The sequence below is a fragment of the Streptopelia decaocto genome (assembly GCF_964273445.1).
Source record: "Streptopelia decaocto genome assembly, chromosome: 7".
Classification (NCBI taxonomy): domain Eukaryota; kingdom Metazoa; phylum Chordata; class Aves; order Columbiformes; family Columbidae; genus Streptopelia; species Streptopelia decaocto.
Window position 1 is genome coordinate 52,652,323 of NC_138661.1, and position 18,755 is coordinate 52,671,077.

The following is an 18,755-nucleotide window of genomic DNA, read 5'->3' on the forward strand; positions in this document are numbered from 1 at the left end:
TTTGTATTAAATCTCTCTATGAAATAAGCAGTTTATTCTCTTAATCTGAATTGTCCTATGTAACTGTGATACCTTATGATTGGTTTCTTTGCTTTATTCTTTCCATATACCATGTGGTGTTTGTTTTTGATGAGAAGCCACTGTTACCGTTCCCATTAGTAGGTTTTGCTGTTGGCTCTGGTAGAGAATATGAGCAATTATTAATCAAGTTGGGCAACAAGGAGGTATTGCAGCTCCCTGATACTTGAGGACACTACGCTGGGTGTGCAGTGCTCAGCTGGTCTGTAGAACAGCAAGGTTTAGCTGCACATCGAACAAGTTCCAAAATGGACATAATTGTACCTCTGTCTAATCAACAAGAATGTCAGATGCCTCTTACATCTGTCACTTTGTAGGCATTTCCAAAGTCATACTTTAGCGTAGGTCTGTGCTTAACATGTAGCTTGATACTGGTGGTGTTTCAGGACTCGACTTATGTTTCTGCTGAAGTCTCTAATTGTTGACAAGAGGGTAGGACAGGCGTGCTTGAGATCTCGCTGTGTTTTCAGTGCACCTGGAGACTGACCTGGCGGTAATGGGTACTAGAAATCTTCTTTCAGTCCATGTGAGATTAAAGGAAGATGAAAAAAGTATAAATAAGAGGGAGGCTAAGCTGATACGGTAAATGGAATGTGAAGCCCACCTCTTCCTGAAATGAAATACGCTAGTAAAATACTCATCTTCTGAGTACAGACTCTGCTTGTTTTCTTTGGCTCTGTCAGGAAACCTTTTGTTTGAATTAAACCAAGTGAATCACACAGAATGGTTTTCAGTTTTAGTACGTGTAGACAAGCCAAACTGCATGCAATTAAAGTATTTAAACTTGCTCTTAATCTTTTCTTTCTTTACTCTTACAGGTTTTCCTATGTTACTTTAGATATTTTTGGTATATTTGATTTCTTCTTACCTTCCAAATTTTACATTTTATTTTAGCATTTTTTTTTATTACATTCTGAAAAAAGGTGGAAGACACGCAATAGAAAATTAACCTAGTTCCCTGTCTTGTTTCTTTTAGGAAATTGTATTAGTGGTATTCTTTGGAACAGAATACGTGGTTCGGTTATGGTCAGCAGGATGCCGCAGTAAATATGTTGGAGTATGGGGAAGGCTTCGTTTTGCTAGGAAGCCTATTTCAATCATTGGTGAGTATGTACAGCTTGCAGAGTTGATGTAAACAATGAGTAAAACTTGTCCTTGAAAGTTCTGAGGAGTGGAATTTCTGTAGTACTTGAAGCCAAGTTAGGGCAAGAGCTCTTGTCATTAGAGTAAATGTGGATCTGAATTTCCTTTCAGGAATCCATGGCACTGTCATCTGAGAACAAATGTAGCTTGATTTGTTTTTCCAGAAGAGCAGAGTGTTTTCTTTTCACAAGCGATCTGAAGCTTTGCCAGAAATAAGTCTTGGCCATAGTCCTGTCTCCTGTGACCTCAGAATCCCAGACACTGTACAATAGCTACAACTGTATTTTTTTAAGATACTGAATGACCTTTCTTTTTCCCAGCAGTCATTTGAATAATTTATTATGCATTTATTTTGCACTCTAATTGAGCTATATACTGCATAGTGGAACATGATAGATGCCCTGTAGTTACTTTGTGTATCTATTGGATTAAAATATGTTTTTTCAGTGATGCATTTGGAACTTGGCACCTGATTGCCCTTGATGTTCACTGCAGTTGGCTTCCTAATGTGATTTCAGTGTTCTTAGAAATTACACTCATATATTTCATATATGTCACAAGCCATGAGGTTTTTTTTAGAATGCTTGTCATACATTTAATAATTTCACTGAAAGAAACATAATAATCCAAAATCAGTCTGTATTTCGTTAGCCAGTATTAAGGGAAATATGTAAAGACCCTTGTCCTGAAGCACTTAAAATATAGATGGATTAAACAAACCAGATTTTGGAAGAGAAGTATTGTTATACAAGCATAGTAATTCTTGTTCCATGACATAGTTTTTTCCACTACTCAGAACTTTGTTGTTGAGTAGAGTGTATAGTTTTTCATAAACTCGCTACAGTTTTGCTGAATATAAATTACAAAATTTTGTACCTGGGCATTTTTATAACCATTAAATAGTTTAGTTTAGCTTCTCTGTGCATATATATAAATAATAACAGTATCTCAGATGTGACTGCAACTATAAAATGGCTTTGACTGCGTCTTTGCACTCTGTCCACAATCCATTTCTCGTAAGTCATAGAACACTAGGGGTTCTGAAACATCATCCAATTTATTTCAGATTGGAACGCAAAAAAAAGTTCCACTTTCACAGATACATATCAAGCGCTGTTTCCTTCTCCAAAATACAGAGATCCTTTCCAAAATTAACTAGGCCTGGGGCAGTGAGATTTAGAGTACAGTCCTGGGGTGAGGACTGACTTAAACTACATTAGACTCATAAACTAATTCCAATTTTTCTCTCCCTTATCAGACCTGGACAAATGAAATAATAGTAAGGCAATTGTCTTATATGAAATAAACCCCCAAACCACTCTCAATGGATAAAATACTGTCTAAAACAGCAGTGAAAATAAGATAACAGATAGAAACTACTGAAATTCCTAATGCATTATAGCTAATTATAATAGGGATTCCAGGCTGCTTTACAGTAATTCGTATAACTCATCATTCATCTAGAATGTGGCCATCTTAGACCTATCCCAGTAAAACCTTTCTATCATATCACACAATTGTATTTTCTTCATATGTTACAATAGAGATCTCTTGATATAAATAAAAATCTTAATTTGGGGTGACTGTTCAAATTGTTAAAGTAATATTTGCGTTGGTTCTAGTAACAGTCTTGCAGAATTATTGCTGATAACTCGTTTTTTCAATTGATTTTTGTTTTCCAGATTTAATTGTAGTTGTTGCTTCCATGATAGTTCTTTGTGTGGGCTCTAAAGGTCAAGTCTTTGCAACCTCAGCTATCAGGTAATTCTATACAATGAAATAGTGCTGTCTGACCAAGGTTTTGTTGTTTTTTTTTTTTTTCCCTTTTTTTAACCTCCTGTTTCAATTTTTGCAGGAGAAAACAAGTCATGACTTTGGAGTCATGTAACAGAGCAGATCACCAATCATGTATGGGGGTGAAACAATCATCCTGTTAGCATAGGAGAAATAACATTTTGTGTGTGGTGTTTGGTCATAATGCATTTATGTCTGGTGGGGATAGAGGTGTACACACTCCCACCTCCTTTTGCCAGCTAGGTGGGTTCTACCCAAATCCTATTTTACTTTTTTGGCTCTGTTTTAAAGCAACTCTTTCATGCTTTGTACCTCTGATGTCTTCAAGCTGTTTGTTCATAAAATGCCTGGGGTTAGTGGTTGTGAATTCCTGATAGACTGAATCCACCTTGTGCTCAGGAGGGTCACACCACTTGGTTTTCTTGAATGAGAGAGTACATGGCCATGTACTGTGCTCTGCGCACTAGCTGCAGCGATGCTCTAGGATTGCAGTTACTTTCATAAGAAGAATATTTTAAGATATTATTGGACTGTCTAGTTCAAGTTGCCTGTAAAATTCCTCAAATATGAGGAGTTCAGATCCTTAGTTAGCCGTTTCTGTATGGTGTTTTTTGTACGTTGTTTCCCATCCTGGCGAACAGGTCAAATACGAGTTGACGAATGGATTCTAGAGTGTTCAGTTTGTGTCCAAAATTCCTAAGTCCTTGAGTTACCCTTACTAGCCATGTGTACAAAGGCCTGTCCTTTTACTGTGCAATGTCCCCATGCTGCCAGCATAGCAAACAGGATGGCAGATGGGTGAATGGAATGGAGAGAGACAGACTGCAAAGTCTAACATAAAATACTGTGTGTCTCTCTTAAAACGGTCTTTTGGAAGAGATAATCTTCCCTTCTCTGCCTCTGTTTCTTCTCTTGTATCTTTAGTCTCTTCATTCATTTAAAAATTGTGTTCCAGGGGCATCCGTTTTCTGCAGATTTTACGAATGCTGCATGTTGACCGTCAGGGTGGTACGTGGAGGCTGTTGGGATCAGTAGTGTTCATACACAGACAAGTAAGTTTGAGTAGTCTGGGGAATAGCATAATAGTTGCTGCAAAACTCCTTATATTCAGAACAGCATGCATGCAGACGTGATGATGGTGTTAAATATATTTAGTTTGGAGGCAGGCAGTCATTTAACAAAGTACGGTTGTTCTGCCTTGTTCAAGGAACAAAAAGTTCCTGAAAGATGAAAAATATTCACCTCCCATTTGGCAAACTTTTGTCTTGTAGTTGGACTGAACCACAGAAAAAAGATACTTCTGAAAAGTAGCGTGAATATTTTTAAAAATATGTATCTAAATTCCAAAGTTGTATTGAATGCAGCACTGTCTGAAGAAGTTACCTCATTGCTTTTTGGTGACCAAAAGGTTAATGAGTCATTGCCTGGAGAAACAGAGACTCATGGGAGACCTCTACAGCTACCTGAAAGGAGGCTGTAGAATGGAGGGTGTTGGTCTGTTCTCCTGAGTAGCAAATGATAGGATGAGAAGTGGCCTCAAGTTGCCAGGGGAGGTTTAGATTGGATATTAGGAAAAATTTCTTCCTGGAAAGTGTTGTCAGGCATTGGAACAGGCTGCTCAGGGAAGTGGTGGAGTCACCATCCCTGGAGGTGTTTAAAAGACATGTAGAAGAGGTTCTTAGGGACATGGTTTAGTGCCAGAGTTAGGTTATGGTTGGACTTGATGATCTTTAGGGTTTCTTCCAACCAAAATGATTCTATGCTTGCAAGTGAGGAGGTTGTTTTGACTCTGTTCGAAATGTGCTGAACCAAGTCATTAGCTATGGTGTAAATTCTTTCACCGCTGAGCTCAATGGATTCTTGTTAATTTGCATAGCCAACAGTCAGTGTCAATGTTTATTAATTGCTGGAATTACATTCTTCTGTTCCATTTATCTTTTAAAAACCATCAATGATAGGTAATTTAAGTGTCTCAACAATATCATAATGCCCTTATTTTGACTCTCTTTGCAGGAACTGATAACTACACTCTACATTGGATTTCTGGGCCTGATTTTTTCTTCGTATTTTGTGTACCTGGCTGAAAAAGATGCTGTAAATGATTCTGGAGAAACAGAGTTTGGCAGCTATGCAGATGCCCTGTGGTGGGGAGTAGTAAGTATAGCAATTTCACGTGTACTAGAAGTACTTAACATCTTCAAGTGTGGAGTAAAGTTCAAACAAGAATGGAGCTAGAACAGCACTATTGAAATGACCTCTTCTTGCTTCAATACAATTCCTGGTTTTGTAGTTCTATGGAACTAAGAAAATACTGTAGATGATCAGTGATTTTATTTGGTGTTCTTAGTGTTACGTGATTCAAAGTGATCAAATTATGTATATGAGAGGTAGAGACACATGTTCTTATTTATCTTGTCTTCCATTCTGTTGTAGTGATTACTACTTGCTACTTTTCTCATGGTAAGGTTCAACCTTTTAAGGTGGTTAGAATCTTGCTAAATCAGGGCTAGTGTTCTGAGGCTTTTTTTGTGTATGTGTTTGGGTTTTTTTATCTGTCCTTTATTTTGAGAACAAACAAACAGATATCTATGGTTTGCAGTTCAGCCTGGGACAATAATTCCCTCTTTATTCAAAATGGACTAATTCCAGAACAAGGAGCATCTGAGACACTTTAGAAATCCAGGCACAGGACTGTTTTAAAGTTTATTACATTGCTTAGTATCCTTTTGTGATATTTGTCTGTGCTATATCGACACACCATTCTCTTCAGAGATTTCTCAGGTTTCTCTGAGGTGCTGCCACACTTTGTAGATGTAACTGGAGTTCTAATAGAGTTCTGCTTTCTTGCTGTTGCTAGTGGTGGTTGTCTCCCTATTTTAGTTTATTGTATGTACTTATTAGTTTGGCAGCTCTATTCTGGGCTTATATTTTAGTAAACATTTTAATTTCGTTGCTTCTTCTAGTAACAATTCCATCTCTTTTGTCACATGATATGCAAATATTAGTTTGGCTGTGCTGTTCTGGGATTTCCTGTCTGTAATTGTTTCCGTTTCCTTTTCCTATTACAGTTTAGAGAAAGGTAGTTTTTGGAAGCTGTTTTTCCTTATCCTTTAACATTTAAGCAATGACCTTTTTTTTTTTTTTTAATCTGCTTTAATTGTATGTAGCTTAATATAACAGACTGTCATCATTAGGTGCTACAGATCTTTAAAATGCATAGGCATCACTAATGATTCCATGCTTGCATTTTCAAAATGTGCTGATCTTCTGGAGTCTTCTCTCTGTTTTTTAAAACAAACGGCATTGTTTCTTTTTTCTTTAAAAATAAGACTACTAGTAAGTCTTACAAGAATGATAGGACTAAGACCTCTATTTTACTAATAAAATATATTTTTTTGATAAATATTTTTAATAAACCTTTGTATGCATGTGTGCTTATACACTCTTCTCCCTACAAACAGTAACAGTTGCTGTTTGAGGAAGGAAGGATCTATTGATGAGCAAGTCTATTGCAGGTCTCTTGGTGCTGAAATACTCATGTAGCCTTTTTTGAATCCAAGAGGTTCTCTTTAGGTTGCTACTAAGATCTGCTGCAGAGTCCTTTCCTCTTGCCGTCTGCCATGGTTAGATACAGCCCCTCTGAGGATCAGAAACCTCGCTGTGTGGCACAAGGGATTGGCTTTCTGGCAAGTAGCTTTAATGTCATTGTGGCATTTTCTGATACAAGGGTCAGATGATTCAGTAACTAACAGTGGCAGATGTGGCTACATTTAAGAACACATGCTGTCATTGGCGTTGGCATTAAAAATTGAATATGTGACAGACCAGACTGGCTTACTGAAAATACAGTAAAACTTAACTTAGAATCAATACGATCTGTCAGGATATTGAAATATTGTCCTTTCAGAGAATTATCGCTCATTTAATAGTCATGCCAGTAATTTTGTCTTTCTAATTACAACAAACTTATTTAATCAATAGATTTAATTATGATAATATTCTTTCTCTGTTATAACTTCTATTAAGTTGCAGCATGCCACTGTAACTGTGATACTGCATTCAATGAATCCAAAAATGTAATTTCTTTAATATTAAAAATATAATTTAATGTTCTAGTTCTACTCTAAATGGAGATACTAGTGCTAATTGCTAAAAGAATTTGGCAAAACAAAACTGAAATGGATTCAGGTCCATCAATATCTGATGATTTGATACTGTAATATTCTTCCTGTCTGGCGCTGTCTCTGATCTCACTTCTCTGAAAGTGCTGCAGGACTGACTTACCTTATGTAGCAGAGAATATTTCTAAAAGAAAAGCACTTGGTAACATTTGCACACTGCCTTTCTCACTCTACACCATTGCACTTTTTTTATCTGAGTGTATGTCTGCACTGCTATACTGGTTCTTTGGGCAGCGGCAAATAGAATATGTAGCATAGCATAAAGGAAACCATATAAAAGGTTTGTGTTACCACAACTAAACGGCATCTGGGATTGGATACTTTTATATTACTGTGCTTTCTTGACTATAGCCATACCCATAGGGTGCATAACTTCTAATTAAATGTTCTTCATTGTCATTGTTGTTATTTATAAATCTATATTGCTTTTCCATTTCCATATGTAAATTGGCCTCCTGGGCTTTATTTGAATTTCCTTTGAGAACTCTGGGCTGTAGCTGTTTGCCATTCAAGTTTATGAGCTTTTTGAAGAAACCTAAGGTTACCTTGTGGTATAAAGATTTGTCTGTATTATTGCTGGTTTTGAATGCAGCACATGTTCTATAAGTAATTCTGCCAATGTCTGCATATCTGTACGTCTTTCAAAAGGCAAGTTTAATATTTGCAAGTAAAATACAAGTAACATGATGCATCTTTCAGCTACCTAGTGGAAGTATTCAAAATTTCTCTGCTTATGTTACCCTTCATGTCCGGACTTAAAGTTTTAAAGACCTAGTATAAATTCTGGACAATAAAAACAAGAATTAAAAAAATATATTAAAAAAATTAAAATGCTAAATGTTCTCACCAAATCTGCCAATAATGACCACCTTCAGGGAATGTTATTGGCTCTCTGTCTCTTCTTGTTGTCTCTTTGTTTGTTTGCTTAGTTTTCATGGGTTTTTTTCTTCCCCCCACCATTCCCCATCCTTAAGCACTAAATTCAATGGTGCCTCAGGCAGACTGAGGGGAGGTCTCTTTTTGATACACACTGAATGATACACAATTTCCAACCTTCACATCTGAACAAACATCCTTCAGGAAAACCATTATGTGGATTGTGCTAACAGTCTCTTTGATCATGAACGCTGTTTGCCACAAGCAATTATTAAATGTTGCCTGCATGAATATTACACTCTGCCCATTCCTTTGAATTGGATGGAGCCATTCTCTGTAATTACCAGCTTTAGTTAAGAGTTTCTTATTCCTTAAATTCATTGATATATGCTTTCTCACCAAGGACTGAATTTAACAAAACATTGATAAGTGTGCTTACTTTGAAGCATACATAAAACAATGTTCCTATTTGGCAAAACCTATTAGTGTGTGTTTAATGTAAATTGAAAGTCAAATTGTAGGAAAGCTTTGCTGAAAAGTTGCAGAAAATACCACTTGAAACTATACGTGCATAGAACTTTTGCTAAATTAGAACAAATCTGATTTAATTTATAAATAGCTGAACATAAAAATTGAAGAACTGCCACATAAAAGGGGTCTTGTGTTATTCAGAACCTTTTTTTTCCCCTCTTCTAAATTAAAAAAGCTGTTGAAGACTGTACACTGACTTCAGTGTTAGACAGAAGGAGACACTTCATTTTTATTCCTTTTGTGGTTTACAAGTCAAGAACACCAACTATGAGCCTGTTATATTTCCTTTTATTCTTCTTTCTAATTGCTGGGATGAAGTGTTTGGGTTTTTATGGAGGGGGCTGGTTATTTTAAGAATTTCTAAAGTGGGGGCCAGAAGATGTGAGGGTTAGAATTTTTAAATGTTTTTTTTGCACGCAATCTCCGCATCTTACAACTGCCTTCTCATCTCTCAGCTTTACCTCCATGAGCAGTTCCAACTACATATTCTCTTATTTAATGAAGATCTGTGAGGTAGATGTGGAGAAAGCTTTTAAAATTCTTACATAAGAGTACAGAGGTAGATATTCTTACATGTAGAGAACACTCTTGGGACTTCTTAATTTCCAAATCTTTAAAACTATATCAAAAGTTATCAAGGAGCTAGAAAAAATAGGTTTGAAAGAATTCTGAAATTTTCAGCAGTTGTTTTTCATTAGATGAAGCAAAAGTAAAATATTTCAAAATATAGACAATTTTCTGTGTCAGGATCTAGAAAAAATCTAATTAAGGAATTTAGCTTTCATTTAAATTTCACAAATGGAACTCCTGTTGAGGTGGGTCTGTAGGAGGCTGAAACTAGCTGTACTCTGGTTTTCTTCTGCAATAGCACAGTAAGATGGTTTAAAACTTCCCTCCTAAGATAACTGGTTACCTTGTGCATGCTTGAGCGTTCTTTTTTTCCCTTGTACTTGGATAATGCTGTTTCTTTTCAGTATAATTATTAAATCTGGTGAGGTTTAGTATAGTACTAATACTGAATGGAAAAGAAATAGCTGTAGAATTTCAATGAGAACAGTTCAGAAATTGGAGTGGAACTGTGTGCACATGTTGATGACTTTCTCCAGCACATCTTTCCACGTCACACAGAGATGTAGAGGGCACCACTTCAACTGGCTGCTGTTCTTGCCGTTTTTTGTACAGAAGTGCTCTGTTGAGCAAGTTCTAGATAAGAGAAACTCCTCTACTACAGATTAAGACCTCGACGTACTCGAGTTTGGCGCTGGTGAGATCGAGTCCATCAGGCAGAGCTGGCTGGTGACTCGGCCAGTAGGGTGGCTGATGGTGGCCAGCAGACCTCCCGGCACTTCCTGTTGGCACAGAAGGGCATATCGCTGTGGATATCCCTGTGCTGTAAAATCTAAGCTGCTGACGATGGGTTAATGACCAGCCCAGGATACAAACTGCTTCATCTCTTATGAGTTTTATTGCTTATGTCCATATATAACTGTACGTCTGCTACTGAGTTCAGCTCTAAAATTGTCTGTTCACTCCAAGTAAAAATCATTATAATAATGATCAAATGATCAAAATTACTATACTTCAAATACTATACTGTCAAATGGTCAAAATTACTATGCTTCAGTTGCAAAGACGTCAGGGAGTCAGTCGATATTTCTGGTATGTCACTCGATATTGTTCTTATAAGACTTGTTTTAATCAAAATGGGTATTGCAAGTGGGTCAGAAAATTCTGAGTGGTATTCAGTACACAAAACAAAACCTAGTGCAATTCATTTTAAAGTCTCAGTGTTTCAAATTTAGGAACAAAGTAGTTAATGTATTTTCTGTAAGGTGACTTTCCCTTATTTGTTTTAGTGCTTGGGTTTTTTCATCTTTTGGCTTGTGTTTGCTCCCTCAGTCCCATGATGTCTGCATTTTTGATACTTCTGAATCACGCATTCTTGTATTTTGTAGCTGTTTAACTATTCAGGTTTTTGCAAGGCACACAGCAAGGATTTTGTCGACAGAATGTCGTTTCTCACCTGATTAGTTTGCTGTGCTCACTTTAGCCTGATAGCCTTGAATAAAAGCCCTTCCCTATTCAGTGGTGGCAAACATTATTATTTCTTCTTGCTCTGGGGATTTTTGCTTCATGTTTCCTCCTTCAGACTATTGATGCATATTTAGCTGGAACAAAATTAGTCTTAATGCTCAAGTCTGTGGTGATGTACATCAGATAGAAGTTCTGAAATAGTCAATGGATGAATATGATTTTGTTCCTAATTAAAACAATTAGTTTTCCATGCTACTTTGCAATGAAAATGTAATGTGTTAGCTCTTGTATCAATTTAATTTCATTATGCCAACATATTTACTATGCTAGAGTAGACGTTGAGTCAGTATTTCCATTATAAGATGCTATTTTACAGCTGTAAAATTAGTATTGTACTTTTTAAGGGGTAATAATCTGGCTGTAAAAATTCATTTAGGGCAGAAACTTGACAGGTTTCAAGAGCATCTGTCTTGGGGGAAAAAAGAAGATGTAATTTTGGAATACAATGCATTTGTAGATGGATTAGAGCTATGAGGGCAGAGAAGAATATTAACTTGAACACACACTTCAATTTGCTACCCCGTTTCCAAAATATCTTCTTGAAAAACTCCCAAACAAACAGCACAGAAAATACCTTTTTATGTCGCTATGTCAGCTATACACTAGTTGACAAGGGACGGGTGAGTGGTCGTGGGAAAGGGAAGACAAATACTTCTCAGTTGCATATGAAATTTTCTGCAGTTATACTTCAGTCAGCTCAAAAGCACCTATTTCTTTTCACATTTCTAATTAATGTATATATTTAAACACAATGTTAAGATTGTAACACAGAGTAGTTGATAAAACTTCTCAATGACAAGAATTTGAAAGTATCTTTAAAAACTGGGGCCTAAACCACTGTCTTTTATGTAAGAAGGTATTGGGGGCTGTCATTTTCCCATAATTATATTTCCTTTTCTATACCATATTTTTTGAACAGCAAATTATAATTACTATTTATTTATTTATTTATTTATTTATTTATTTAAACTGACCCTCTTATGTCAAGGAGATAAAGTCATCCCTTCAGTTCTTCATCAGGCCCTAAGGTGGTATTTTAGCAACAATTTTAGGAATACAGGCAAAGGCACTTATGTAAACTCACCTTAGAAATGTCTTTGAATACTTTTGTCGGATAGGAAGCAGTTTTGGGAATAAGCCACATTTTAAAAACCTGAATAAAAATTAAATGCTAATACTTGAATGTTTTGAACATTGGTAAGTTGCAAAAGCCGTGTAGCATCACCAACTCAAGCAGGTTGAGCTGTCCCTTTGTCATGTGTTTGACAGACACATGATGTTGCTCAGAAGGTGGCCGTAGAGAGTTTTGTGTGCTTTGGAGGTACAGCTCAGTCAAAACTCACATCCACAGGATTTTCCTCTGGTGTCTCATCTTTTAGCAGGAATGGGCAATTATTAAGGTGGCCAACAGCCACACTTTTCCTGAAGCACTTGTCATGATGTTTTATTTCCTCACACACAAGTTCTTCAACCTTTCACCTCCTTAATAACCATCTGGTCTCTATAAATCTGCCCTTCTCTCCTCCCCCAGAGGCATTGCCAGCATTTCCACAGTGGCTGGGTTGTCTGTGTTACAGCAGACTGGTAAACTGGGAGCAGTTGCAGGACATGATGGGGATGGATGGGGATTATTGTCCAGGACTAAAATCCTCTGTGTCCTGGAGGGCTGAGGCCCATACTGTCAGAAGAAAATCCAAGCAGCTAGCAGTTGAGGTGTGCTTCAGCTGCTGGAGAGCTTTGTGTGCCTTCTGATTCGGTTCACCTTCTTCAAAGTCACAGATAAAAATCTCTCTAATTTCCAAATTCAGAAATAGCTTGTGACGTAGGTGGATTTAAATTGCTCTCAGATGCCAAATCGGTCTTTCTGCTTCAAACAAATCCATTCTTTCCTTGAGCTCATGCAAATAATGACTTATTAAGCCTTGTTATGCTGCATCAGCACGGTGGTAATCTTTACCTCAGTGTTTTGAAACCCAAACTCAACAGATGTTTCCTGCATGTGTGCATTAAATTATCTCTTCTTGCTCTTGATGTATTGTATGAATTAGTGATTCCTTAGATGACATTTTCAGGATCTGTTGCTGCATGGAAATTTTTCAGCCAATATTCAGCCTATTTTACCAATAGTATTTCTAGAATACTTTATGTGTGACCTCAGTCTGAGTCCATGGTTACAGTATATGTATATATATTTATATATACACACCCTGTCTGTGCAACAGCCCTGTAATACTCTCAGCAAACATCTCCTGCCCATAAAGAAAATCAGCAATGCAGAACTGTTGGCAGCCTCCCCCTAAGGAAAGTGTCTGACATGGGCAGGCAGCCCATATCCCAGTAACTTCATATGCTGTAAAGTTGCCTCAGCCATGAAGACTTAAATTAATGGTTTCACTTTACAAGATTTTAAACATGTATTTTATTGTAATTCAATTTCCTGTACCTTTTGCCATCTATTATAGATGGGGAAGCTAATCTGGAGAGGAGAGTCACCTTCATTAATGTCACACAGACTGTCATTGGGAGAGTTAGGAATGCAACTGATGTTTCTTTAAATAAAAAAGGATGAAAGAACAACAGACCAGCCACATTAAAACTTGCTGTAATGCTCAATGTATTTCTCTTTACAGGTGACTGTTACAACTATCGGCTATGGAGATAAAGTGCCTCAGACCTGGATAGGAAAGACCATTGCATCTTGTTTTTCAGTATTTGCAATTTCATTTTTTGCATTACCTGCGGTAGGTTATCTTGTGCTTTTGCTGGCAATTTGGCGTTGGCTCATTAGTCGTCAGAGGAAACTTGTTATTGATTCTTTAACCTTTCATTTAACCTGATGTTATGAGAGCTTTTTATTTAACTTTTATATTGCAGTTAAAACGTATGTAGCTGTTAGAAGCAAAAGAGCTTCTGTAAGTAGCTAAAAAAAAAAAAGGAAACTTGCAGTGTTTAGTGTATGCAACAGTAGATTAGGTATGTATTTAAGAAAGGGTTGTTTAATTCAAAGTATTTTTTCTGCCCATCTCAGAAGTGTAAAGGAGAGTGTTTCTCATACTATTTTGTTATAGACCCAGTGACTTAGTGATGTTTTGGCTTTTTAAGGCATTTACTCACAGTTTATTGAACTGATTAGGTCCAGGGTGAACTATAGAGTTCTCATACACATTCTTCTTCTAGCAAAGCTGCTGAAAAGGTGTTATTGGCAGAGAAGCAACAATAAGCAGCCAGGGACACCAATGGCAGCTCTTTGCCAAATTAATGTCTGCCCATGGCCAAAGTTCGGTTTTCAAAACTGACCTAGGACTGAGCTCTTAAGGGTGTTATGGCACTTGGCGCTGAGAACAGGTTCCCAAGTACTTTCTAACAATAAACAAGGCACTTGACTGTCAGGGATAAATTCAAAGTCAATGAAACCTGGACTGTGTTTTGAATACCCAAAATGTTCTGTGCTGAGGGCAGTTAAGGATTTTTTTTTTTTTCCCCACAAATTTAGCAACACACCTGAACTGCGCTATTAAAATGTTAGTACAACCTAAAATGTGCTGATAAAATGTTTATTTTTCAGCAAGTTTTGAAGTTCAGTGACACGAACAGTTGTGTAGCAGATGCTGGTGTAGTTGTGGCAGGGAAGTGGTGAGGATAAGGACAGGATGGATGATAAGAATACTTTAAAGCCAGTACCATCACAGAAATTCTTCACAACATAGAAGAGTAACTACTAAAGCTCCAGTGGCTTTTTTAAATTAGTCACTTACATTAAAAGTACAGAATCTTTTGCAAAGGATGGTAATTAAGTGCAGATTTTTCAGACTCTCCAGCATCAGTTTGCCTTTAAAGTATATTCTTCCCTCCTCCTCATTCTTTTCTTTCACGTTTATTCCTTTTTTGGAGAGAGGTCTGGTAAATGAAATGATAAATGCCAAAAGCTACTATTTTGATTGAAGAGTGGGTTTTGTTTCCTCAAACTTGAATGCCAGCAAAGATGTTTTATAAATAATTGTGTATCAGCCTCACCTTCACAGCAATGCTTTTATATTTACCTGCCATATTTCCCTAGTTGGTTGTAGAAGCAAAACAACAGCAAACACCCGTTTGTCGGTGTGATTTTAGTACTGAATTAAGTTGTTCTCGTGAGGTGGCCCAAGGAGGAAATTTAGGGTTTGAAGCTCTAGCAGTAATTACTTGATAGGTAGTAACTATTGCATGCTGACGTGTTCCCGTTTTAAATAAGGGGAGCTGGCTGAGGCCTCACTCAAAAGTAATTGTTGTGGCTAAACACAACTGGTATGGGTTCTGGATTTAGCAACAATCGTTCATTTCCCACATGAGTGATGTTCAAGCATCATTAACTCTTTGATCTTTACTAAATTAACATAATAGGAAGGGCCTTTCCTGTTTCTTTCAAAACTCTTGATGATTAATACAGTTCTTAGAGGTTGAGCCAAGATCCCTGGCTGCTCTGACACCTCAGCTACCATATGTAGAAAATGAATTATGCTTTTGTTGAGTAGGTGTAGTCATGTAAGCTGATTTTACAGAAGATCTCATTTTTATCTCTTACTAAAATCTTTGTTATATATGCCTATAGCTACGCAAATGACTACATAAATGACTTGCTCTATACTTAATTTTGGACTTACTAGTTACACTACATCTGGAGACTATTTCAGGTTTTACACCAGCCATTAGTCCATGTCCCTTGTCCTGAGAGTGGATTACATAGCCTTGTGTTGAGCTTGTTGATGTCCTGACCATTTTTTAATATTCCTTTTCCTCTTCTTTGTCCTCCCTTCCCAGCATTGGGTTAACATATGGAAATAGAAATTATTAATACCATACTACAGTTAAAAGGTCTTCCTGGTGTCCTAAATCATGCTATGCCAAAGCTTTATTTCTCATAAATGAAGTTAAACACATCAGGTTAATATTTCTCCCTATTCTGTCATTCCTCTGCACAAGCTTTTATGAGTCTTTTAGAGGGTATGAAATAACATTTCTGTTCCCTCTTTAGCATGAGTCCAGCTGACTTAAATAGTCTTTGGATCAGGGCATTCATAGTTTATTTCAACAAGTAATAATAAGTAAGTCTAAAAACTTAACAGTATTAAGTAATTTCCTCTAAATAATTAGAATCATAGTTGGGTTTTATGATGCTGAATAGAAGTTTATTAATACAGCATAATTTGGCAAGCTTATGCGTGGGGTTTTTTTCCCCTAAAAAAAATTAGATCTGTGTTTTCTTTCTTCCCACAGGGGATTCTTGGTTCAGGCTTTGCCCTAAAGGTACAACAGAAACAAAGACAGAAGCATTTCAACCGTCAAATTCCAGCTGCTGCCTCTCTCATACAGGTATTGAGTTCTGCATTTTGCATACTATCATTTTTTTCCATTTATAGGGTTTTTTTCCAAAACTGTTGGCACTATTTCCATGCCTGATTCCCATGAATATTTGTAGAGGGGTTACAAATAGAAGTATTCTAAAAGATTATGGAAATCCCACCTTTAATGTAAACTGATCAGTGGAAAAGTTCTCCCCTAAATCAGTGCAAACTGTTTAATTCAGCTGGTTAAAACCAAAACTGAAAGCTATCATGTAGTTACAGAATAATGTAAATGGGGGAAATGTTATGAAATATTATGCTGACACTAGTGAAAAACAGAGAGGAGGCTTAATGTCACATTGCACTTCTGAAAAATACATTGTTACTTGTAAAAACAAATGTCAAATATGCTTCATTTTCCTTGGGACAAGTAAATTCTTAAAAATAAATGTAGGAGAATTTAGTCAGAATATTAAATAGGAAAATCTTGTCTGAACATTTTGAGCTCTAGGATAGGTGGCTGGGAGCCCCTGGGATTCTACAAAATCGGTCTTTTCTTTGGGATAACATACGGGCAGAAAGATTTTGATCCCCTCTGTTAAAAACACAGTTGCAGTTCAATGTCAGTAAGGTCAATGAGATTTTATCCTTTACTTCAGCAGAGCCAGCATTTCACCCTAGAGAAGTATTAATATTGTTTCATTCTAGGTTTTTCCAGCTTTTCTTCCCTCACTCAGCATCTGCATGTAGCTTTAGACGCACAGGGATCTAATCTAAAAGAAATCTAGATGTACACCTAAGCCATATAATTTTTTTGTTCTCATATGACTTCTTTCTGCAGCTTCATGAGTGATTGTGGATTTCCAGGTCAGGCTCTTTATGGAAACAGTAGCTAACTGTAAAGTTTATGCTTGAGGCTAAACAGTCCCAGAGTTAACGTGAAAAAGGTTTGAATTTAGGGCTCTGGTTATAGCCAGAGATTAGCCAAAAGTCTTCAGACTCAGTGTGTTTCGTTTGGATTGCATGGCCAGAAAAAGGTATGGTTTTGCAAAGAATGGGTTTGTAGTGTTCCCACTGATTCCTTTGGGAAATCAACTCCAAATTACTGGGAAGTCTGAGATTGCATGTCCAGAATGTTGTACTTGGCTCCATCTAAAATGTTAAGAAGTGGAGGATAGGCAATATGTTGCTGACTGTCCATTCTTAACAGTGATAATTGTGATTTACTAATAGTCTCACACTTCTAAAGACCCGATTTAATAAGTCCTTCAAAAATAACTTACAAAAAGTTTATTCTTAAACCAAGAAGTTCATGAAATAAGGGAAGACAACAGCTGAAATGAGTGATACTTTTTTCCTGTCTTCCTTCTTGTTTTATTCTAGGGGCCAGTTGTTTTTTCCAGTATCTTATTAACCATAGTGGGAATTACATGGTGATTGTTGATCCTTTACTTTCCACCTGCTGCCCATTTTCCTCTGTCATTCTGCCTTGCTTTGTTTCTTTCAGCTGGTGTTCCCTGGCTTTTCCCACTTCAGATTTTGTGTATGTGCATATGTGTCCTTTTTTTCATGTAGTGCATAAGCGAGGATCTGCCTTTTTAATTTGGAGACAAATTATTAATAAATTCTGATATATTTGCACATTTAGGAGAGAATGCATTAGTGTTTTGTTTCTGGTTGATCGTGTTTCCTAGCCCTGCTTTTCCTCCATTCTGTCTTAGAACATAGTACTTTAGTCACTGGTGGTTGGCAGGAGGGAGGATTGGGTTTGGGTTTTTGCTCCTGGTTAACCACTGGTGCTGTTCTGTCAGGCTTTTGGTCTTATTTCTTCGTATGAATATAGCCTTACGGACCACATCACAATTGCTGTTTTTTTCCTGATAGTACTCTTGTAAGGTAGGGAAGAACAAATCTTGTTTTCTGACTAGGAACCTGAAACACAGAATGCAATAGGCAAAATGCCCCAAGTCAGAGAGGGAAACTTGGGCAGAGCAAGAAATTCAACCACAATCTTTTGAGTCCAGTCTAGAATTCTCTTATTATTTGCTTGTTGCAAATGTGAACAAAAGTTGCACCTGAAAAGACCGAACTTCATTTCTGGTTTGCCCAGTTCAAATTATGTGGCTTCTGTTTACTAAATAAGGATTCTAAGCCATGCTGAGTTTGTTTCCAGTGGGGAAATTCAAGAATACTATTAAATAAAGAATTAATAATGTGCTACTTGGATGTTACTTTGTAGTACAGATAGTTTGAAATCCAACTGCATTAATTGATCTATTGCTTAAAACATTTGTTCTAGACTGCCTGGAGATGCTACGCAGCAGAAAACCCAGACTCTTCTACGTGGAAAATATACATCCGAAGACCTGCCAGAAATTATCATTTGCTGTCACCCAGTCCAAAACCAAAGAAATCAGTGATGGTACAAGTAACTAACATTTCCTATTATAGTAATTGAAATCTTTTAAATTCAGTTGAATTGCTTACTCTCTACAGGCTATTTGTTGTGTTTGTTTTACAGATTATTACTAGGTTTCAGAGTTTCATTTTCATTTCAGTTTTGAGATTGTCTGTGTACAAACATTTTAAACTATAACTTGATTTGCTTCAGTTCCCAGGCTTGACTTTTTTTTAATGGACCTATGGGTTTGGAGAAGAGCAGTAATGACCTAACTCAGGCACATCAATTAGTTAAGTTGCTGTTGTTGTTTGGCAAACTATAAGCAAAGAAAAAAGA

At 36.9% G+C, this 18,755-nt stretch overlaps 1 protein-coding gene across 3 annotated transcripts in view; it reads left to right on the forward strand.

The window, feature by feature from the left end:
* Nucleotides 1-18,755, forward strand: part of KCNQ1 (potassium voltage-gated channel subfamily Q member 1) — a 353,917-nt gene that overhangs the window by 91,639 nt on the left and 243,523 nt on the right. For all 3 annotated transcript variants that reach the window (XM_082057566.1, XM_082057567.1, XM_082057568.1), the window contains exons 3-9: nt 1,055-1,181; nt 2,904-2,982; nt 3,971-4,067; nt 5,029-5,169; nt 13,328-13,438; nt 15,951-16,046; nt 18,318-18,440. In XM_082057566.1, coding sequence (XP_081913692.1) covers nt 1,055-1,181; nt 2,904-2,982; nt 3,971-4,067; nt 5,029-5,169; nt 13,328-13,438; nt 15,951-16,046; nt 18,318-18,440 — 774 coding nt within the window. The remainder of the gene's footprint in view (nt 1-1,054; nt 1,182-2,903; nt 2,983-3,970; nt 4,068-5,028; nt 5,170-13,327; nt 13,439-15,950; nt 16,047-18,317; nt 18,441-18,755) is intronic.